General features: G+C 55.7%; 1 protein-coding gene across 3 annotated transcripts in view; it reads left to right on the top strand.

The window, feature by feature from the left end:
* Positions 1–3562: 3562 nt before the first annotated feature.
* KAZN (kazrin, periplakin interacting protein) overlaps positions 3563–23055 on the top strand; it is a 52126-nt gene continuing 32633 nt past the window's right edge. Inside the window, exons 1-3 of one of the 3 annotated variants that reach the window (XM_087914927.1) lie at positions 3563–3724; positions 7395–7561; positions 22575–22788. In XM_087914927.1, the coding sequence (XP_087771053.1) occupies positions 3643–3724; positions 7395–7561; positions 22575–22788 (463 nt within the window). In that variant the 5' untranslated portion in view covers positions 3563–3642. The remainder of the gene's footprint in view (positions 3725–7394; positions 7562–22574; positions 22789–23055) is intronic. The other 2 variants (XM_087914926.1, XM_087914928.1) reach the window with 2 other exon arrangements.

Below are 23055 nucleotides of genomic sequence, written 5' to 3' on the forward strand. Positions count from 1 at the left end.
TGTGCAAAAGAGGCCATGCCGAGCGCCTTGCCACCACCCTGGTCCCTTCTCGGTCATCACCCGTGGCTGCTCGCTTCTCCCCGGCCTTCCCCTGCCCTGCTGTGCCAGAGGCCTGTCCATTGCGTGCCCTTAGCTGACGCAGCCATCACCAATGGCTGCCTTGAAAGGCTTGTTTCTCCCACTCCGTCTTCAGTGGGTTCCTGCTCAGGTAAGTAGTCGACTTGACACGAGCCGCCCGTGTCTCTCCCGGTCCGGGGAGGGCATCACCCAAGTGCCAAGCATTGGGGGAAGGGGAGAACGTTTGTTTTCCTCCTCCATCGTCTCCCCTTCGTTCCACATCCTCACACTTTGTTTTCTCCCCTGCAGGAGCTTCCCGTGAGGAGACCTTACAGCTGAACCCTCCAGACGTGTAAATGAGATTTTCCTGGTCCGGGGCTCGGCCCCCCCTGATGACCAGCAGCCGCAGGCGCAGCAGCAGCAGCAGGAGGAGGAGGAAAGCAGACGCTCCATCCTCCCAACAGGCAGAGCCGAGGATGCAGTGGGCAGTTGCCAACAGGCTCGCCCAGAGCCGGCTCTGGTTGCCCTCCCCACCCCACAGCCACGCCTGGCGATTCTTAGCTGCAGGGAGAAGACCCTCCCGCGGAATGGGGTTGCCCCTCTCCTCCTCTGGCAGCCCTGGGCTTCTTACAAAGGACTCGATCCGGTTCCCCGGGAGCAAATGCCACCTTGGGCTTCTTGCTTGGGCACCTGGCTTTCACCTGGCGCAATAAGGAGGGAAGCAGATTAAAAACTCAATGCGGGGAGGGGTCTTGCCAAACGAGAGGGCCCGGGCAAGTATCAGGGATGACAACGGGCTCACGTGGCACTCAAAGTAAGTCATGGTCACCCCGTCTGCCAAGGCCTTGGGGTCAGGCCAGGGACCCCTCCCCGCTTCTCCCCACCGCCTCTTCCCTGCTGGCTTTGGGGCCAGCCGCTGCTTTTCAGCCCTTGTGGGGGGAGCAGGAGGGGCGCCAGTGTGCTAAAAGATTCCCTCTCCCAAGTTCCCCTGAGCTGGACGTCTGAGGTTTGGTGGTGGATGACCAGCAGGAGACGGGGGGGGGGGGGGGGCTGGCTGGCAGTGGAGCGGGCAAGAGCCCCCCCTTTCCCTTGTAAATCTCTCCCCCCCCCCTCAATTTTCCCGGAGAGGCGGCTCCCTCTTTCCCCCCAACCTCGCCTTCCATTTGGGTGAACAGCAATCGCTTCATTTGATTCCCCCCCCCTCCCAATTTTTTAAAAGTTACTTGTCCTTGACTTTAAAAAGTGATCTACCTCTTAAAATTTGAAGTTTTGGTATTTTGGGGGTGACTTCATGCCACTTGAACCCCGCCCCTCTTGCTATCATTCCCTTTTGTCTTTTTGGTTGCGTTTCTTCTGATTCACGGGGGACATCTACACCCAACAGTTGTATAAAGCATTCATAGCAAGTTTGGAAAGGGGGGAATAAAATATTTAAAATTATTTAAATTGTTTTTGACACTTCAGTTGTATTATATGTGATTTACATTTTACATTGATTTGTTTCTGTGGGAGAGGAGGGGCTCTTGGATTAAAGTTTGCTGTTCTGTAGTTCATTTCCCCCCTTTCTTCTTGTCGGAGAGCGATGCAAAGACTATTCTATTAAAAACATTAAAATTTCCAATTTGCCATACAAAACCCAGTTTGTCATTGCTTCCAAATGCCATGTTGGCACGTTGTGGATTTGCAGCCAGCCTGGGGGGAGGTTGGCCGTTGCCACCTGCCCACTTCAGAAAGGAGTGGGGGGGTCTGTGCAGCCCCTCACATTCAGCAGGGGAACGGGCTCCCCATCCCCCTCTGCACCCTCGGTCCAGAGGGGCTGCTGTTGGGCTGCAGCCTGGGGGGCTCCTTCAGCAGCATCTGGGAGCCCCAGTACATCCCTGGTGGGGGGAGGGGGGAGGGGGAAGGGAAGGGCTAACGGGCCTTCCATGCCAGCCAGCCAGCCGAGGCTCTTCCTCTTGAGGGATCTGAGCACCCACCACCACCTCAGTGCAAGATGCTTCCCGGGCAGAAGGGGGGTGGGGGCGGAGCCTGCCTGCCTCCCTCCCTCCTGGGCTGGTTTGGCCTTGGAGGCAGCGAAGCTGAATTTGGAAGCCTCCCAGTGAACTTGGCCTTGCGCTGGTCCCAAGGGGAACGTGTGGGACAGGCGGACTTGATCTGCAGGAGGATCCGGAACTTGCAGAAAAACATCTGGATGCCTGCAAGTCCAGGCTTGTATCGGGAGAACTGTGGCTTCCCAGTCACTTGTAGTTCTCGATCCATTTCTCCTGGCTCTGCTGGGATCTCCCCTTCCCCCCAAAACGCACAGGCAACGCTCAGGAGAGGCCGGCTCTGGCAAGGAGAGGGAAGGACCTGGGGAGGGGAAGAATGAAGGGCACCCTGCAGGGGTGTCACGAAGACCCTTGTCTCAGGTGTTGGGATGGGGGATCTTGGGGGCACAGAGTCCAGGCGGGGGCTTCCGAGGATGACGTTCCCCAAGGGCAGAGACCGGACAGCCCTTCTCTGCTTGGATTTGGACCTCTGCCCCCCGCAAAAGCTGGGCCTGGTGGGCTGAACTCCTTTGGCCAACGATTCCGGGCTTGGCTTTGCAAAGGGATGTGCCCGCAACCTTTTGTCTCGTCCCAACCTTCCAGGTCAGCAGCTGAGGGTCCGCCTGGGCTCTCTACCAAGACTGCCTTTTCTTTGGAATCCGAGATGCCAAGCTCCTAGAACCCCCCTCCACACACACAAACCAGCTATTAGCCCTAAGTGCTCTCCTCCTCCTCCGGTTTAAGTGGGGGGGAGGCAGGAGGGCAGAGACAGGCTTCTGCATCGGGAGGAACCCGGCCACAGGGCAGGATGGGGGTCTCCTCCCCTCCTTTCAAGAGGGTATTTTGCATGACCGGCCTGGGAGGAGAGACTGCAGGAGGGTGACGTCAACAGTGATGCTCATTGGCTCCTCCCCCTCCCCACTTTCAGCCCAGGGAGGGAGGCCGGCCGACTGCCGGAGGAGGATGCCGGGCGAGGGGCTCAGCTGCAGGGCTTGGAAGGGGGACCGAGAGGACCAGAAAGATGCATCATGTAAGCAGCGGGGGGCGGGGGGAGGAGGTATCAGGCTCCATCCCAAAGTGCCATCCACCACCATCACCCTGAGCATCATTTGGTTCCAGCAAGGATTCCTAAAACCGTCCCTGGCAGCCAGACCGAGCAGGACGCTGTTGCTGTCTGGAGGTGGGGTGGGGGGGTTGGTTTGCTCTGGCTCTGGAAGATTTGCCAAAGTCGAGGAGGGGAGAAGTGTTGCACGAGAGTTGATCTGCTGGGGGAAATCGCCGAATTTTCTTAGGAAGGAAAAGGAGGAGCTTGACTGGGTCATCCAGGAGCTTCTGAAATTGACCCTGGGGTCAAGGAAGACACGTCTCTGGGAGCTGAGAGGCCTCCCGCTGAAGTTGAAGAAGGGGCAGGAGGGAGTTTGGCCACGACAGGTTGGAGGTGAGATTGCACCCCGCCCCCGTTGATTTCCTGCCTGTTTGCTTCACCAGAGGAAGCGGGAGGACGACTGAAGACCCTCCGGAGAGTCTGCACAACTAAGCTGGGAGACCTGCTAAAGCCATGGAGGCCTCGTCTGTGGACACCACCAGTCTGGTCACCTTCTCGCAGGTGTTTGGCCATAAGTGTCAACTTCTGGAGGCAGGTAAGAGAAGTGGGGATGGGGTGGGGGGAGGATGACAGGCTTCTCCTGCTGCAAACCCCTGGAAAATGCTTGAGTACCCAAGAGGAGCATTATATATGTCCCAGGTTTGACAGCCAGTGATGCAAGGAAGGAAATGCTGGTTCAGCGGCCGTTTAGGTGATAAGATGCAGAGGTGGGTGCCAATCGAAACATCCTCCATGAACACAGGGACGAGATGAACAGATACTCTAGTGCGTCCGCCTTGTCCTGCAGGATTTCAAATGGAGGCATGTTCAAAATCATTGCCATTGATTTTGCTATTGGACTTAAGAACTGCAGCTTTACCCATGCAACTGCTCAGAAATGGAAGTTGGCTTTGTTTAAGGAATATGGGCTGCATTATTCAGGACTGTGGATCTGAGCCAAAAGGAGTGGTGGCCCTGGCTGTTGTGGTAGCTGTTGTAGCAGTTGTTCCCACTCCTTCTCTGTCCTTGCTACGAACCGAGGGCCTTGAACCTGCCAGGAGATTTCTGGCTTCTGTCCTTCTAGGCGGGAAGGACGTTGCGGATCCTCGATCCTATACTGCTGGACATGTAGGCTGATGGGAACTGAAGTCCAGCAGATCAGAGGATCTGGGCCTTCACATTGTTGGTTCAAGTCCCGCCCTGGTCACCTACTAGCTGCTCCTGGAGTGATAACATAGTTTCCTGGGTGACCCAGCAGATGCTGGGGTGCTACTGGTCTAAGCTGGTGTGTGTGTGTGTGTGTGTGTGTAAGAGAACTGCCTTTGGAAGTTGTGGAGCTTCATCACTGGAGGCTTTCAAGAAGAGATTGGACTGCCATGTCAGAAATGGTGTAGGGTCTCCTGCTTGGGCAGGGGGTTGGACTAGATGACCTACAAGGTCCCTTCCAAATCTGTTGATCTGTATTAGATCCAATGGGCCTTTCAGGGGGAACCCAGGAAGAGAGTCCTCCCTCCAGTCTTCTTGAAGGACCGTTAAGAGGTGGTCTCCCTCCTTCCAATCAGCAATTAAAAATACTTGACAATGAAATTGTTTTTAACCAGCATAGATTCCTAGAGGAATGAGAGTTTCTTTTGCTAATACAAGATGTTAGGGAAGTCCTTTGCCTTCCTTCCTGTTCCTGTGACAGACGAAGGCGCCCAAGGAAGATGTCGGCAGAAGGCTTCACAAGGCCAAGGCAGGCTCTGGTTCACAGGCACTGAACAGGCCCAGGAGAGCTGGTGTCTGCTTAACTCACCAGACTATTTCACTCCCGCCTTTGCCTATAAAGATCGAGGCATCCTGCTTTGCAATCCTGTAGGGAGCTTTGGGTAGGATATATTTAGCATGTAGAAAAATAGGATTGGATGTGCTTGCAGTCAAAAGAACCAGCCAAGATCAGAGGGAAAGGCATTCGTGCACCCTTGAAGGAAAAGCAGAGGCTTGCCACTGGTCAAACAACTTCCCCAAGAGACTCTGGATGCCCCCTTCAAGAACTGACTGATGGGGCTGACCTCTGGAGTTGAACTGCCGCTTGAGTGACGCACCGCTCTTCCGCAACGATTATCTCCCGGATATGGATAAGGTCTGGAAGGTGGCTTTTTCCAGTGGGGCACTTGAGAGCCAGGGAGCACCAGGAGAGGGAGACAGAGGCTGTTTGGAAGAAGCCCCCCGTCACTTCTGACTTTAAAGAGGAAAAGTGCTTCTGCTTTGGAGGAACAACCTGTCCACCTGCCAGGTGGATTTTTTTTTTTTTTCTGAATTAGGTGGTGGCCAGAAACGCACTTCTTCTCTGCAGGATGCTCAGGCTACAACAAGACAACTGTTAAAGTTGGCCCTTTACTCCAGAGGGCCAAGTTTCAGGAAAGTTGTGCATCTTTTACAGGCAACATGGCAAGATTCTTCACAAAGTGCTATTATTCTTCCTCTTTTCAGGAGGAAAGTTCTCCACTGGTAGGACTTTCAAGGATATGAAGGATTAAAGCCAATATCTGAAAATGTCACCTACCTTCTGTGCTCTTTCCCTTGGATAGGACTATTAAGCCTTCTCTCTCTCTCTCTCTCTCTCTCTTCTTCCCCCCCACCCCCCAGTTCTAGCACTCTTGGCTGTTGCAGAGGAGGAGACCCTCCTTCCAACCCTCATGGGCAGTTAATCTCTCGTTTCCTGGGGCATCTATGGCATGGGGGACCCTCTGTGGGGCGGCAGCTTCTGATCCCTGGAACCAAATGAATACCTTGAACGTACTTGCAACCTCCTGCCCGCTTCCCTTGGGGGTCAGCCTTGGAGAGGGTGCCCGGGGCACTGCCCGGGCTGAGGAGAATTCTGCATTCTCCTACAGGCCCACTGGGAGATGCCACTGGAGGGGGGAGACGGGGGCTTTGTCTCCTGCTGGGGCGTCGGACCAGCCCCTGCAGGATCTCAATCTGGCCTCTGGGCCCACAAGGCTCCTTCCCTTCCAGCCCACCACCAGCCAGGGATGGGGAACGGGGCCCAGCCTTGGCTTTCGAAGCCAGCGCCCATTCTGGGGGGGTGTTCAAGAAGAGAAAGGCCAGCCTTCCTTCTTTGGCTAAAGGCCTTTATGGCGGACTCTCGTGTTTCCCTTGGGGCCCCAGCAGGCCCACCCCGGGGCTGGGAAGGCATCCCCTCCAGATGAGGCCAGAAAGCCTGAATCGGAAATCCTCGCTTAGGAGCAGCTTTGTGGCGCCACATCCCCGCCTCCCTCGAGGGCCCCGCCAGAGCCAGTCGGTGGACGCCCCGCCGGCCTTCCCGCCTTCTTTCCCTCAGGATCGCTTGGCCAACGCCGGGGGGCGGGGGGGGGAGGGCGTGTCGGAGTGTGTGTCCCCTTTTCTGTGGTAAAAATGAAGATGAAAATGGCCTCCACCGGGGCGAGATTGCCAAAGCTCACCAGGCGCCCCACGGAGACCCCCGAAAGCCACGAGCTTCGGCCGGCTTCGGCGGGACAATCCGGCGATTCTGTGCGACTTCGGCGAGGCTGTGCGGCGGCTGTGCGGCTAGACCCCCTTCCCGTTCCCGGGACAGATCCGGCGTGGTCAGCGGGCGGGAAAAAGCAGAGGAGCCGCCGGTTGGCTCGCAGGTCAGCGTCGCGCGCCTGAGGGCAGCCGCGGAAGATACCGACTCCCGTCCTTAGGGCCAAAGTCAAGCACAATCGGCGGGGCTTGCCCGGCCAGGCGGGAGCGGGAAGGGCGGCGCCCGGCCCTTCGGGCTCAGGCAGCCGGTGAGCCCCGACACCGCCCTCCCCTCAGGAGAGGCCGGGGCGCGGCCTTCTTGGCGAGGGCGTCTGAGGGGAGCTCGTCCGGGAGGGCCTTGGGCCAGCCCCTTCCCTGGCCGCCGCCCCCGGTCCTTCGGAAGGGCTTAGGAAGGCACCTTCGACGGGACGGGGCGGGGCGGGGCGGGGCGGGCTGGCCTCCCGGTTACCCTTTTCAAGCGAGATTCAGCGCGGAGAAAAAGCGGGCGAGGCGTCGCCGCCGCCGCCCAGGCGCAGCCACTTTGTTGCTCCCTCCTCCCTTCTGCCCCGTTCCCGCCGCCGCCGGGGCTTGGGTGGGGGCGGGGGGCTAAGGAGGGCTCTGCTGCCTTTCCTCCCCGAGTCTCCGGCTGCCGGGTGGAAAGTGCCCGCCGCCGCAGCCTGGAGGTGACCCCCCCTCCTCTTTCCCGCCCTGCTTCTCCTCAGCCGTGCAGTCGCTGCGCACGTTGAACGACCAGATCTCCGACTTCATTGTCCACAAGGCCAAAGCGCTGGAAGAAGAGGAGGACCAGCCCCAGGCCTTCCTGCCCGGCGGGAGCAGCACCCTGAGGAGGTCCATGTCCCTCATGACCCAGCTCCTGATGGACGCCCAGGTAAGCCCCCTCCCTGCCCAGGACGAGCCCGCGGCTCTCCTAAGACTCGGCTCCACTCACCTGCTAAGTCCAGCTCTCTCCGGATAAGCCACAATCGGCTCACTTCTCGCAACATGCTAAACCATGGTTTTGAAACCAGATTGGCCGAGTTCACACACAGCTAAGCTGATGGCCTACTCTGGAGCGTAGTTTGGGGAATCCTTACAGAGGGGACTCCAGATGTTCTCCTGCCTCTGCCCTCCGTGGGTGTCTTCTGTAAGTGGTCCAGGACAGGATCGGCTGGGCCTTGCTTGACCGGGTCTCCTGGGCCACCTTTAGCTTCTATTTTAAAAGCATATCTGGCTGTGCTCTGTTCCCTGGACCGGGTTGCTTAGGCTAGCAACTGGCGAGCTTCCACTCTCTCCTTCGTTGGTCAACAGTCCTTACGTTTCTTCCTCTGAGAGGTGCCCACAAAAGCCTTGGTGGCTGTTAGGGGCGTGAAGAGGGAGCACTGGGCAGATGTGGGTGCATTTGTACATTTTTTTATAGGACAATGCATCAGGAGATGAGATGTCTAAAAAAGATGCCGTACCTGGGGAAGCTGAAGGATGACCGCTGGTGGACTGGCATCAGTCAGAATTGCATTCCACATTTGGAGGCTGTGGGAGGAGCTGCAGGGGGGAGGGGCAGGATTTCTTGGTCTCTTATTTAAAAAACCTCCAGGGATAGAAATCTGACCCGATGGGAGCAGCTGGCCCTCTCCTGATGCCCACGCACCTCCAATTCAGGAGGGGCCACAGGTGATTGCACCCTCCCCCAAGACCCCACCCATCCCAGGACACCCTGGGTCCTCCCCAGCTTGCCTCCCCACTGATGTTTAGTTCCCTCCCCCCACATCCGAGCACCCACAGCCAAGTTTTGCTGTGGGAATGGGGTGCAAAGAGGGAGGCAGAAATGTTTGAGTCATGGCAGAGCTGAGCTTTGTAGAGTGGCTCAGGGTGCCAGTGTACACAGAGAGAGAGAGAGCCCTTCTCCAGGTGATTGTCTTGCTGCAAGTTAATGTTGGGAAAGGCATCAAGGCTGAGGCCCTGCTCCTGGCAAGAGGGGGTCTCCCCTTGGGAGGCCAGCCATGAGTCCTGCTTGCAAAAGACACACATGGGCGGAGCAGTGTGAATTCTGCCACAGACCCAGGCATTGAGACCCACCTCTGTTGTCTCTGCTTCCTTGGAGGGCCAGACCCCCTCCCCCACACCTACCCTTCTGAAAAAACTACTCAGGTTCTCCAATCTATGGTTTGCAGCCAGGAATTCTTATAAATGGCAAGGCCAGCCAGTGTCCTGCTTGCCTTATTTCTCTTTTTGAGCTGCAATTCTGCTTATCACCTTCAGCCTGAGAGGAGTTGGGTTCCTTTGGGGTGGGTGTTGATCACTAGCTCTGCAGAACCCCCCCCCCACACACACACACGATTCAGGTGTTTCCACAGAGCTCCAGGACCTTTTCAGCCCCCCAACCAGCTGCTCATCTGCAAAACACAGCTAGATGTTCTTCTCTTGGGTTTAGCGGATGCTCAGGTGGGACCAGGTGAATCTGCCCTGGCCTAGATGCTTGCTGGTGTCTGTTGCCTGCCCTAAGCTAGGGCACGTTGCGGGGAGGGGGGCAGAGGAGGCTCGTGGGATCCAAGCCGCCTTCTCTCTACTGCTTTTGACACAGCAAGTCCAGATGAAAGGCACTTCTGTGCACAGGAAGCCACGCGAGGTTGAACCCACGGAAACCCCTCTAAACGTTGCGATTACTTTTGACCCAGGTTGCAGTTTTGCTCAGCTCTGTTTAGCCTGTGTGTTTCTAGAAAAAAGGAGGAGGGGGGGATCTATTTTCTTGGCCTACACACATGGGGTCTTGTGAGTTCTAACCATTGGCTTCAGAAGGGAAGGGAAGGGAAGGGCCATGTTCTCACCTGTGACAAGTGCAGCTTCGTTTTGTGTTCATCTTCCTGGCCAGGTTGTACCTGGCAGCCTGAGGACAGGAGGGGAGCTGGGGCAGAGTTCTCCATTCTTCCTCAGCTGAAAGAAACAGAAAAACACATGCGCACACACACACACACACACACAGACACGTGTCCCTCTGTGCTAGCTGAGTTGTTTCCAAATTTGTCTTCTGGGATTTGGGGACCTTTTCGAGGTGGGGCCCATCTGCATAGGGGTCATCCTTTTGGCTTGGCTTGACTTGCCCTATGCCTGAATATTTTTAATATGGAATGCAGAAGACATAATCTGGAAATTTGTTATAATAGACAATTTTTTTCTGAAGATGCTTGAAAACGTTAAACGTTCTGAGTTTGAAGCCATGAGGTTAATAAACATCAGCGCCTTGCCACAACTTGTGAATTACAAGCCCTAATTTTCACAGCTGGCCATCAAGATCTAATTAAGGCCACTAGAATAAATCACAGTGTTTGGAAAGCGATTACCTTGATTAATTTGTCAGAGACATTTGCCACCTTATTTTTTTTTTAAAAGAGGGAATATAAACTGTAATTTTTCAGATAGAAAAGAGTCAATACGGATAGTGATGTGTTTAGTTTCAGTGAAACTTTATGACTGTTTTGTTTCTTTTTAATAAAGGAAGCAAAGAAAATTGCAGCACCAAAGGGGGTGATTTACCTGTGAATTTTGGGGGGAGCTGCTTGCAGTGAAGGCCGGTCAGGCTGCCTTTCCCCACAGCTTCTGTGAGGTGCATGGAACTGAATGGCATTTCTGTGCAATGGCTCTTTCTGCGACTGTCCTGGATGGGAATCTGGGACTTGAGAGCATGGCTGGTTCCTGGGTAGATTTATGTAAGATTTTTTGGTTAATATTGTGTCAAAACATATTTTTGTGTTTTTAATCATTCAGTTTAATGGAAAAGAAATTGTAACAAAAGCTGAAATGTCAATGAAATCCCCAGAGATTAAAAGACCCAGCTTCCGCTAGTCTAGCATTCTGAAAATTATATGTGCACAATGTGTGTACAGTGTGTGTATTTGTGTGTGTATATGTGCGTTAAAAATTTTTTTGCATAGCAGTGCAAGTATTTATAAAAGCCATGTACATGAATGCGTTATGCATTAGGAAGATATATTTGCATAACTGGGATTGGTTTGACAAAAAATTGCATCCCCCAATAGACACAGTTTGAACTCCAGTTCTCTCCTAGGGAAATCTCCTCCCCACTACCCCACAATTTCACTCACAGGACAGCCTCAGCACTAGGGTACCCCAAGGAGAGAGTACCCCCAGAGTTCCTACAGGTGGAGGGAGGTTTAACCCAGATCTTCATCCAACACCTGCACACCTTCCTGCCAAGCAGAGTGGCACCATGGTGGCTGTTTTTCCCGCCCTTTGGAAAATACTCGTAGCGCCTGGGCTGGGGAACATTTCCAGAGAGAGAAGAGGCAGGCATCCACAGCATGTAAGCAGGAGAGGCCTCAGTGCCCTCCAGTTCTGCTTCCTCGCCCAGTCAAGAGGCAGGGAGCACCTGAAAAAGCACCTTTGGGACAGCCAGGTATCTGTTAAGCAGGAGCTCTGATTTTCTGGGCCAGAGGTGGCACCTTTCTTTTTGACCCAAAGGTTAAGAGTAAGCTGATGGGCAGCCACACTACTACCAGGTGAGGGATCCAGCTGGTCTGCAGGCCTCCGCTGGGTCCAGCCTCATGGACGAAGCCTTTGGGCGGGTCTCGCTCCTTCTCCATTCCTTGCGAATATCTGCCTGAGCTTCTGGGGAACTCAAAGTGGGACCATCACTGGGGCTGCTGGGGCTGACGGAAGGAGGCTTTGCTCTTACTGAATCCACAAGAGATTCTGGCTTTACGTGGCTCTCAGAGCGAGAGCTCACCTGCCTGAGGAGCCACAGCCCCTCCTTACCTTTTAGAAGCAGCCGGTGGTTTCTGTGAGCTCCAGAGGGGGCAGGAGGCCTTTCCCACAGTCCCGCCGTGGTTGGGCTTCCCAGAAAGGGGCCTTTTCTTCTCTGCCCAGGGGAGGGGAGGGGAGGGGATGTCGGGCTTGTTATTCCTGGGCCAGCCGCATTTCCCATCTCACCTTACCTCCCCTGCCCACCCAAGTGTGTGTGTGTGTGTGTGTGTCATTTATTTTCCCTTTCTCTGCTTTCCATGGTCGTAGGCAAAGGAAAGGAGGCATTTTCTGGGCAAGGACGGATCTTAAAATTTTACTTGTACACCATAATGTGAATGATGATGATGATGATGATGATGATGATGAGTGGTTCAAAAGCCCAGAGATGGAAAACGGGGGGGGGGGGATCTATCCTGCATTGTCAAAACCACAAACAATGATTTGAAATGCAAATTCATCCTCTTCAGACTGTATTTCTCAGATGACAGAGCAGTAAAAAAAAATGGAGATAAATGTTGGGCCTCTGAAAACGGGCATGGAGGCTGAAGAGAGGCGAAGGAGACTGGTTGTTTATTCTGTGCGGGAATTATGGCCCCTTGGAGAAAGCAGATATCCAGCTGTTTCTTGGTACTGCAGCGAATGCTTTGAAACCTTCCTTATAAGGGTCAAGGGCAGAGGCCACCCAAAGCAGAGGCCTGTAGCGAGGACCTCCAAGCAGCGGATCTCGCGTTGTCTTCCCCCAAGGGGAGGTCTCCGATTCCTCTGTCAGATGCCAAGAACACCTCTGAGAGATCCCCTGGGCATTGGCCTGCTCTCCATGGTCCTGGACCCAGCGGGGGAATCTCGGAGGTTGGTGGTCCCTCATCTGCTCTGCCCCTCAGAGCCGCCTCTCCTTCACACACACACCCACACACCCGTCCAAGGCCTGAGCAGGTCTCTGCCGTAGGGCTTTGGAAGGAGCTTCCGCAAGAGGCGTCTTCTGCGCCAGGAGGGCCTGCCTTCTGTTTTCCTTCTTTGGCACTTTCGCATTTCTTTGGTGCCGCTTCTGAGCCTCATTGGCCCCGGTGGGCAGCCAACAAGGGCAGCAGCTGATGAAGAGCCGAGCGTTTTGCCCATCCTGGGATTAATGTCAACATTTCAATAGGACGGTGGCTGCTGTTATTTAACTCGCCACATTGCTCTAGATGGCCAGTTGACAGCATGGAAGGTGTTGCTGCAGTTTGGCTGACTTCAGAGCAAGCAGCCTTGGCAAGAACAGGCCCCGGGGGGGTGGGGGGGGCAGAAGGCGCACGTGTGAAAGGACTCAGTTGTGCAATGTTTTTACTAAGGTGCGTGCTCTCTCTCTCTCTTTCTCTCTCACACATACACAAATATGGAACCAGAGACACAACCACCCCTGTGTTGCCTTCAAGGTGATGGTTTAGTAAGAGGCTCCTACACATTGTAGGGCTGCCAACTAACCCTGTGGGAGCCATGAGCAGCTTGGGGCTCTCAGGTGGAGCCATAACAATTGGTTATAATTATGATGATGATGACTCACCCTGTGCAATAGGGTACCGTCACTGTAACTCTGCCACCCAGCCTGTTAAACAAAGGTGAAGCGCAGTGTGACCCAGCCGAAGGCCCACCTTGGAGTTGCAATGATGGGGCAGCTGAAATGGCTCCTTTAGAGCAACGCTTTGAGGGCCGTTTTCCCTCTGGGAGTTTTCTCTGGCTGGGCTCGCAGGCACGGTGGAAGATCATCTCTCTCTCTCTCTCTCTCTCTCTCTCTCTCTCTCTCTAAGGCGTGTGTGTGTGTGTGTGTGTGTGTGTGTGTTTGAATGTGCAATTTTTTGGGCTGGCCAGAGACCAAACAAATAACTATTGAAATAATTAAATCTTCCTGCTTATCTCTGCCTTGAGTTTGTCTTTTGAGTTTTTCTCCCTCCTCCTACCTTCGCTAGCCTCCAAACAGAGAGCTTTTATCTGGTGGGTTTATGGGTCTCTCCTGCCCCTTTTCTAACATTGATTACTCTTGAAGCTCTTCAATTATTTTCACAGGGCTCTTCTCGTTCCCCAACATCCCTCCCGGCCTGATTATTTATTGGATGTCATTCGAGATTGCTGGGAGACAAATATTTCTTTGTCTTCTGCAGTTTGTGAGGCAGCCTCTCCACATTGGCCAGCCAACTTCTCTGCACTGTTTCTGGAAAAACGAAGCCACATTCTTGGGAGTTGGTGTAAAAACTATTCTCTGATTTGAAAGTGGGAGTCTTAGCTTTCAGAATCCACCCTTCACCTCACTTCTGCCAAGGGTTTCTTGCTGCTGAATAAGCCATCAATTGGGGTTGTGTGCCAGCAGCCTGGCACTGCCAAAGAGTATAGGAAAAGCCATGAAATATTACCGGGACTAACAAATTGAAGTTTCTTTAAGTTTCTTTTGGAAAAAGAAATTGTGTGTTATCCCAATTGTAATTGGAGTCCTTGGAGCGATACCTAAAGGGCTGCCTCACTATTTGGAAATCCTGAATTAATCAGACTTGAATACCCTGATTTTACAAAAAGCCACCCTACTTGGAACAGCTTCTATCCTCCAATGCGACCTGAACAGTTCCTAGGTCCTTGGTTAGGACTCGAGCTGTTGAGTTACCAACCTGCCCCAAAGGTTGTGAATCTCATCAAAAATTTCATCATCATCATCATCATCCTGCAATGATATCTGCTACATATCCACATCTACCTATCCCAGGTCCTTGGATACCAGGCAGACAAAAATGCCAAATCCACTCTGAACATCTGGGTGACTGCAGCAAACCATGAGGATGAGGATGCTTCAGGATGAATGCTGAAGAAGTTTCCCCCAATTTTCCTACAAAAACCTAGAATAACCAGAGGTGGAAGGGACCTTGGAGGTCTTCCAATACTCTATCAACCCCTCTGTGGTCAAGCAGGAGAGCCTATATACCATCCTGGACCAATGATTGTCCAATCTCAAAACCTCCAGTGATGGGGCACCCACAACGTCTGAAGGCCAAATGTTCCATTGGTTAATTGCTGTCATGGCTAGGAAATTCCTCCTTAGTTCTAGGTTGCTTCTCTCCTTGGTTAGTTTCCAACCATTGTTTCTCGTCTTGCCTTTTGCTGCTTTGGAAAATACCTTGACCCTCTCATCTTTGTAGAAGACCCTCAAATATTGGAAGGCTGCTATCATGTGTGTCCCCCGGTTCTTCATTTCATTAGATTAGAAATACCCAGTTCCTGCAACTCCTCCTCCTCTTGGTTCCCGCTGTTTTGAATTGTTCCTGCAACCCATGTGCTGCTACTGTTTGGGCAAGAGATTGGAGTGCCTCTCGTACACAACCAGGACGCACTTCTGCCGCCTGGACATCCTGCCCTTCGAGAATTTCAAGCTCCAGAAGACACAACAAAAAGACTCCCAAGTGTGGCCCTTGACTCCGCCGCAGAGCCTTCTCGCCTAAAGAGGCCACTTTCTTCTTGACTGCAAAGGATCAGGGCTGGCCAGTTATAGTGAGCTAGCAAGCTCCAGCTGTTTCGTCTGCCATAAAGCGAGAAGTGCACATTTTGCTTACCCAACAATGGAGAAGGACAAAAACTTGAGGGGAGGTACTGATAGGGTCTCTTCACTGCCTCCTTTCTGCTGGGGAGTCCCGGTGCAATCCAAGCACCCCTTGCCACCTTCCCCATCACAGGAATTAGAAGTGGGCAAGGGTATTTGGAAGGTCTTGGGATAAATATTGAACTGGCACCGAATCTGTTCCTTCTCACAGAAGGCCCTCCTCTTTGCAGAGTCCTTCATTCTCCCTCCTCCCTCCTCTTCCTTTTTCCCCTAGTGTGCCCTGTCTTTGGTCCTCTCGCTGGCTGTCCAGACAATAGCAATGAAAATTATTTAAGCGAAGCGAAGCAAAAAACACCTCGGGGAAGTCATTGGATAAATGTGTGTGTAGCTCTTAAAATCTCCTTCCTGGCCCGGTCTTTTCTGTCCTTCGCCACAGACCTTCTGGGCTGGTTGAGGTTGCAAATGGGAAAGAGCTCAGTGCGCCCCCGAAAGGAGGCTGCAGGTGCAGGCCGGGGCTCTGTTTCAGCTCTGCCGCTCAGTGCAGCCGGGATTTGGGTCCTGCTTTCCTGGTTCCCAGCCTGGGACATCTCTGTGTGTGAGAGAGTGTCAAGGCCTGGTCCTTCCCGAATCAAGGGGTGCTCTGCCTTGAACCTGAGTGGATGAGCCTCCCTCCATTTGGTGCTCGGGGGCTCATGAACGGCCTTATTCTATTGCCTGAATCCAAACGGGGGTCTTCCGCGAAGCCCTCTCACCCCTCGGGTTCAGGCAAGCCAGGATTGCAGAGTCAAAACAGGGCATCTCGGGCAGAAGAGAAGGGCGGGGATGCGTGGGGGCTTTATTAAGCCAGTATATTAGTGATAATGTCTTGGTACAAACAGCATCAGAGATGTATAAATACTTGCAAACCACACGGTCTGAATTATCATGGGGTTTAAGGGCTTGTTTTAATCCTGATTAATTTAATCCCAATAAATAAGTCCCTATTTAATCCCATAAATAAATAAATTGATTAAAAGGGTTTTATTATAACCACGCAGGCTGCAAAACCTGCGATGTTGTGGTTTATTTGCATCGTGGTTTACATTCAGTTCTCTGTGATTTCTGAGTTTTTGCTTCTTTTCTGTTGCTGGGGACCAGAACGAAAGTGGTTTTGCTCTCTGTTTTTGAGACTTTTAATTATTAAAGGTGCCGGTACAAGCAGGGAGGGCAGAAGGGAGCCACCTGAGCTCCTTCCTACTCCTAGCAGGTTTTCTGCCTGTCAGTAGAATTGAAGGGACTTCAGGCGTTGGGGAGATGATCTGTTTGTCTACATGAGGGAAACCTCCTGCATTAGGCACGGTTCTGTTTCAGGCCTTTGGCTCCTTCCCGACTTCCAGTTTTCCCCAATTCATGTTTAAGGAGCACGCATGCTAAAGGCCACTGAGTCCACTGCGGCTGTTTTTGCAACATTTGTGGTTCTTCCGTTCTTGTGGAGCATTTTCCTCCTCTGACAATCTTAGTCCACCTTTGTGCTGTGAGAAAAACGAAAACTTGCCGTATCAGTTCACAGTTCTGCTTCCCCGCCCCCTGCATTGCATGGATCCATCTCCCGATTGGTGAAACTCTGTGCAGAGAACAACACAATGAAGGTTTGCACAGCCCGCCCCCCCGTCCCCCCCCAACCCTGCCTGGTTTGCAGGATGAAGCGGGGGATGGGACAGAGTTTCAGGCCACCGTTACGTGATCTGGGATGGCTTCTGAATTGCTCGGCCATCGACGCCAGGAGGTTATGTCCAAAGGGCTCCAACCTCGGGTGGTTCAGATTCGAGCAGAGTAGATGAAACCAGCCCCTGTAATGTGCGTGGCATGAATGGCGATTGATGCCATGAGTTACACTGGGGACCCCTTCTTGCTTCAGAGGCCTCCCACAATGCAGCATAGGGCCCCGCGGCAGCCCCTGGGGTGTTGAGGAGGGGGGCACTGCTGCCCTCCTCCCTGGAAAGCTGCTGCTGACCAACGCCCCCCACGGCATTCTGCAGGGTAGAGCAGCGGGCGGGTGTCCTCCCAGCCCCTCCACCCCCCCAGATCTCAGGCAGCCGGATCAGCTAAATGTCTGTGCTCCCCCCCTTCGACTCACTGACCCGGCCCCTGCTTGTTCCGCTGCGACTCCTCTGGAGGGTGATTGAGGCCCGGGGGATCCTCGGGGGGAGGGTGGCGCAGAGCCTCCCAAAATCTCCCCTTGCAGACCTGCCTCTCAGCTCTCACCGGCAGCCACTGAGGCCTTAGCTTCCCACCTTGAGGGCCAGCAGGCAGGATACAACTCGGCAGTCTCACTCTCAGAGTGAAACGTGTGTCCTAGATGAACATGTGGTATTATTATGGGCTGGCTGGCAATTGACAGCAATGAAAATTGTTACAGCCAAATTGCCCATTTTCTTCCCCAAAACAAGCCACATAATTTTACCCTGAGACACCGCAAAAATACCCTCCTGCTGCTCGCCCCCCCAAAGGGACCAGCGGGGCCGTCATCTGCGGAAGGCAAGACGGGGGCACAGCGCTTCCTGTGGCAGCCCTGCTTGGAGGGCTGCAATGTTTTCCTGGGAGAGCCATGGGCTGCCGCCCAAATTTCTTCAGGGAGAGGGGGAGGGAGGGAGAGCCCTCCAGATGATCTCTGGGCCCAACGTGAAAGGAGGGGAATGGGGTTCGCGAAGGAAGAGCCAGGCGGGGCCCAAGCGAGGGCCCTGGGCAGCTGTCAGGCAGTTCGAAAGCAGGCTTGAGGGCCTCTTTTTCCAGCTTCACTCTCTTGATAAATAATGGGAGAGAGGTCCTCCCTGGGGACAACCCAAACCCCTCCCCTCCCCAGGGTCCGAGCCCAGGAAATGGCCCCGGTGCCTCCTGCTGTCAAGCCGAATGCCCACACGCCCCTGTGGGTGCAGCCTAGCTCCTGCACCCTGGGCTGCCCCAGTGGTAACCGGCATCGGGCCCTTCCGGGGCCAGGCTGTGGGCCCCTCTGCAGGCTGCTGGGGGGCTGCTAGGGTGGTAGCCGACAGCTGTTTGGCAAAGGGGAGCCAGCTTGGGCAGAAGCAGATGGAAACAAACATTTATTTCTATGGAAACGCCAGAGAGCAGAGGACGGGTGGGTGGGTGGGTGGGGGGACTTTGCTCGCTCTGCTGCAGAATCCGGGGAGGCTGTTAGGCCTTTTGGTGTATGTCTGTGTGTGTGTGTGTGTGTGTGTGTGCGCGTGCAGAGCAGCTTCCAAGCTGGCCTGAGCGGGGGTGGGGTGCGAGGAGTTACAGCCCATGCAGAAGGTCAGCTGCAGGTGCCACTGGACCCCACACACGGCTTGTCGGCTGTGGCTCCGTGGCAGGAGACCAGACAAGCTAAGCCATAACCAGGGTTTACAAACACGCCGAGCTCCGTCCCCCCCTCCCTCCAGCAAACGTGGCGGTTTCCTCCCTCAGAGCTCCTTGCGAGCAGAAGCCGCCTCAGCCATTGGTGCCATGTGCGGCTGCCATCGGATCCCCAGCCAAGATCTAGAAGGCATAAAAGAATCCTCTGACCTGAGCTCTGTTCGCTTTGGCAGGGCAGCTGGAGGGGAGGGGCAGGGGAGGCTCCTTGGGTCCCAGAAGGGGGAGAATCCATTAACTCTGCTCAGAGGAGGAGAGGCGCTGGCCGGGCCCTTGGCTCAGAGCGGAGCTGCAGTGCCGACACAAAGGCAAAGGAGCCAGGGAGCCCCCCATCCCTGCTGGATAAGCAGCTCCCCCCCCCATCCGAGTCAAGGAAGGAGAATTTGCTTTGGGAGGCTTTCAGGAAAAAGACCTGGATGGGGGGGGGGGGAGGGCGCTCTGGCCTTGATGTAGTGAGGAGACGGCCAAGGGGTGGGGAGGAGTGGTCCCCTCTGGAAGTGCAGCCGGCTACACTGAGGCAGAGTGGGATGCGAAGCCCCCCTCCCGCCCAGGGCCCAACTCCCAGGACTCCTAAAAGAAACAGCTGTGTGCCTCTTGAAGGAGCGGCAGGAGCCCCTCCCCTCGCCCAGAAAGGCCCCCTCGGACGCCATCCCTGTCCTCCTCAGGGGGTGGCGCCTGCAGGGGGGAGAGAAAGTCCCCCATCGCCAGCACTCCTGGAGACATGGGAAGAGGGCCGTTGTCAGGGTAACTGCAGGTATCTCTTCAGCCCCCGCTCAGCAGGAAGAGGGGGAAGCTCTGAGTTGCCACGGAGGGAGGAGGCGAGCACCATGGGCAGGAGAGGACGGGCTACCGAACACCCTGGTGCACCCGGGGCTCCATCGGCCCCCAGAGGACAACCTGAATGAGGCCTGCAGGTTATCCAGGTAGAGCCTGGGGGGCTGGTCACTGGCTTCCGCCAGTCTTGGCCAAGAGATGGGATGCTGGCAGGAAAGCAGCAGAAGGCAAGGGCACCCCAAACCAAGCCTGGCATAGCCAAATGCTTCAGTCTGGCTCCACCTCGGCGGAGAGCAGCCCCAGCTGAGAGAGGCGGCTGGGCGGTGCTGAGTGTGGGCCTCCTCCTCTGGCTGGGGTGGGTGGAGCACTCCCACTCTACCCAAGAGCCCGTTCCCCACAACTTTCAAGCATAAGCAAGCCAAGCAGCACCGCAGAGCGAATTGGGTGCCAGACTGGCCCCGATCCGGATGGGAGGCTTTCCGGAGCACGGTGGGCCTGGCACAGACCCCGTCTTTGGGAGGGGGGCAGGGCTGGCCTCTCTGGGGCTTCAGCAGAAGCTGGTTAAGAGGCGCACGGGGTGGCTGCTCTGCCCGTATTTGCAAGGTGTGGGAAGAAGGGCAGCCCATTGCCAACTGCCTGCCAGGACGATCCACCTGATTTATCCTTGGCATTTGAAGCATTTGATTGATTGATAAACTACATCTAAATGCATCTTCTGCATGTTGCCCACGGAGAGGAAAACGTGCAGGTTGGGGGAAAAGCCAATCTGGCCTCGTGCCAGTCACACCCACCTAGTCTCACCTGTCCCTGGCATCCTTCGATGGGGAGAGCCTGGACGGAACCTGCACTTGATGTAGTTTCATTTAATCTCAATGTAAGCTTAATTAAAATGGAATTAGCCAGTTAGCGTGATTACTCCCCTGTGCATTCGATAATTTTCACTCTTGTATCCCATTAAGCACTGCTGTTTGAGGCACCCTTGTGGGGCTTGCATGCACACGGTGGGGGGGGTAGGGACCCCCAGCCAGTGAGCAAAGGGTGGTAGGACTCATGGCGCCCAACATGCTGGAAGTCGAGAGAAAATGGATCCAGGGAGTGTCCTTGTAGTGCAGGCTTCCCAACCCCTGGCCCGTGGCACTGGCACCATGCCACAGCGTGCCAGAAACTGGGCCACGCAAACAAGTGACACCCCACCCACTGAATGCAGGCAGCACATGGAACTAGGCCCCCTCTGGTCCGCAGAAAAGCCTCTCTATGGAACCGATCCCTGGTGCACAAAAGGTTGGGGGCCGCTGTTGTAGGGCCACTGTGCGATGTGGGCCATCTCCATCAGCTGCCACAGGGCACCGCACATTAGAGGGATGGACTTTCCTGATTTAACTTTTTGTGCTGGTGCAAGGCTGCATGTGTGCAAGGGCTCGTAACTTGCACAAAGCAAGCCCAGCCAGTAGTCTTTTGTGACCGGTTCAGCGTGTTGTGTGAATACTTTCTTGACTGAAGTTCAGTGTTGCCTAGTACTGTGAACCCAGACTCAGAGAAGTGCTTTGTCGGGCATAAGCGCTGCAAGCATTCTTAGTCCTACGTTGAACTGAGCTGGTTGTGGTTTATGCAAACTCTGGGTGGGCCTGGCTGGAGCCTCAGAAAAGGCAGGTGAGGACGCAGCGGGAGGGGGGCATTTCCAACCTCCCGAAGGATTCTTTGCGGCAGCTGCGCCTCGAGGCGGAGCTCCTTCCAGGTGGGTCTCTCCCTCTCTCTGCCGGCCTCTGAGCCCGGGGCAGGGAACCTGCTGCCAAATGTGGACTTGCCCTATGCCAGCTGGCTACTAGAGTTAGATGCCAAGCGTTTATGGTATGAATTGTTATGATTAATTCCGTTGGGATTAAGATGGTTGGAATTCAACGGCAGACCTTCATCACACAGCCTGGGCGTGGGTCAGTTGAGTGACAGAGGTGCCTCGTGCTGAGCCAGAGCGGGCACTTCAGGTGTGACCAGGCCGAAGGGGGAGGGGTTACAGGGTGGTAGCATTCCTTAACTTACCTTTTGCCCAATTTGTGCAACATTCAGAAACGTTAATTCAGTCAACTGCAACTGATTGCAATCTTTGAATGTTGTATGTTGCTGTTACTTGGTCTGAAACCAGCCTCAATAGATGAGTAATTGTGGTTTGTGGCTTGTTTCCATTGGTATGGCAGTGAAGTCCTTGTCCGAGTGTTGTTGCTGCATTTCTCGCTTGCCTAATCTGCCCTCCGTGCAACCTGGGGGCTTGGGGCAACCTATCCCGATCCCATTTTGAATGGATTCTGCTCCAAGGGGAGGGGGAAGAATTCAGGGGGAGGAGGGGTCTGGGTGATGGTCGCAGATTCCGGGTCAGGTGATCCCCTTCCCAGGCAGCTTCCAGCAAAGTCAGTGGGAGAAATGTGTGTGTGTGTGTGTGTGTGTCACTTCATGAGAGTGCAACTCACTTCACAACCGTGGAGGGAAAGGTCCCAAAATCGGGCATGGCTCACTTAAGCACCACCTTGCTTAGCAGTGGAAATTCTACTCCCACCTGCCGTCATATGTAGAGGACCCCTGTCCTGCCTCTGCAGCCAGAGACACAGCCTCCTGTGGGTGGGTGGGGGTTGTCTTCTAGGTCTTAATTTCAAGACCCAGCAACCCTTGTGCTGTGTGAACGCAACAGCCCTGGTTTCTAACTTCTGTTCAGGGGGTTTGGGAGACGGAGGAGGACTCGGTTTAGCGTGTTGTGTGAAGTGCCGGCCTCCCTCGCAAGCGAGGCTTTGGGGCTCAACGTGAGCGGCCGTCTCAGCCAACCGAAGCTCGTCGGCGCATCGGGTACCGGTGCGATGTGCTCAGGGAGTCCCCACCCGAACAGGCACCCCGGAAATTCGCGGGGCTGCCACCGGCGAAGAGACCTCCCAGCCGCGGGCCGGCAGTTTCTCCGCAGGGGCTTCGCTACGGTCAGAGGTGGTGGGGGAGCGCGGGGTCTCTGCTGCGCCATCGCCGAGCACGGCCGCGGCTGCTTCCCTTCGCCGTTTCGGAGAGGCGGAGGAGCTCCGAGGCGGCCAACCGCGCGGCTCCTCCGCCGCCCGCTCCGCGCCGGGCCGGTGCGGTCGGGGCGGGGGGAGTGGCGGCCGCTGTGCCTGGCCAGGCCGGAGGAGGGGCCGCGGCGGGCGGGGAGGAGCCGGGGGCGGAGCGGGCGGGCGGCTGGCGGCTCCTCCCCTCCCGCCGCGTTCCCTCTCCCGCCGCCGCCGCCGCCGCGCTCCCGCCCCGGCCGCGCTTCTGCCAGCCGCGCCGCCGGCCTCGGGTGCAGCCCCAGCCGCCGGGCGGGCGGACGTCGCGGCCCCAGGAGCGGCGGGCGGAGACGGCGGGGCCGGGCGCGCCATGCGGCGGCGGCTGCAGCGGCTGAGCCTGCCGCCTTGTCCCCCCGCAGGCCAAGATCGCCGGCATGATGGAGGGGAACCAGCAGCTGGCGCTGCGCATCGACGGAGCGCTCCAGGCGGCCGGGCAGGAGGTGAGCGCCCTGCGAGCCGAGCTGGGCGCCGCCAGCCGCAGACTGGCCGAGCTCAGCGCCGACGGGCCCCCAGGCGCCGCCGAGATGGCCGCGGGCGGCGGCGGCCCGGACCCCGCGCAGCCCAGCCTGCAAGGTAAGCGGCGGCCGGCCCTCCGGAGGGCTCGGGGACGCGGGGAGGAGGAGGGCGGGCACGGGGGCTGCGCCGCGCTCTCGAGAGGCGCTCTGGGGCTGTGCGGGACCAGCCGCTCCCGGGCAGACCTGCAATCCGGCCGGGGGCTCCGCTCGCGGGCTGCTCGGCCCGGCGCCCTTCCGGCCGGCCGCGGGATCGCTGCTCGGCCTGTCTCCCGGGCGGAGCCGGAGAAGCGCTGCCTCTTGCGGCTCTTCCTCGCTAACCTGGCCG

This window comes from Pseudonaja textilis, chromosome 18 (assembly GCF_049901715.1).
Source record: "Pseudonaja textilis isolate UNSWEBS1 chromosome 18, rPseTex1.2, whole genome shotgun sequence".
Lineage (NCBI taxonomy): Eukaryota > Metazoa > Chordata > Lepidosauria > Squamata > Elapidae > Pseudonaja > Pseudonaja textilis.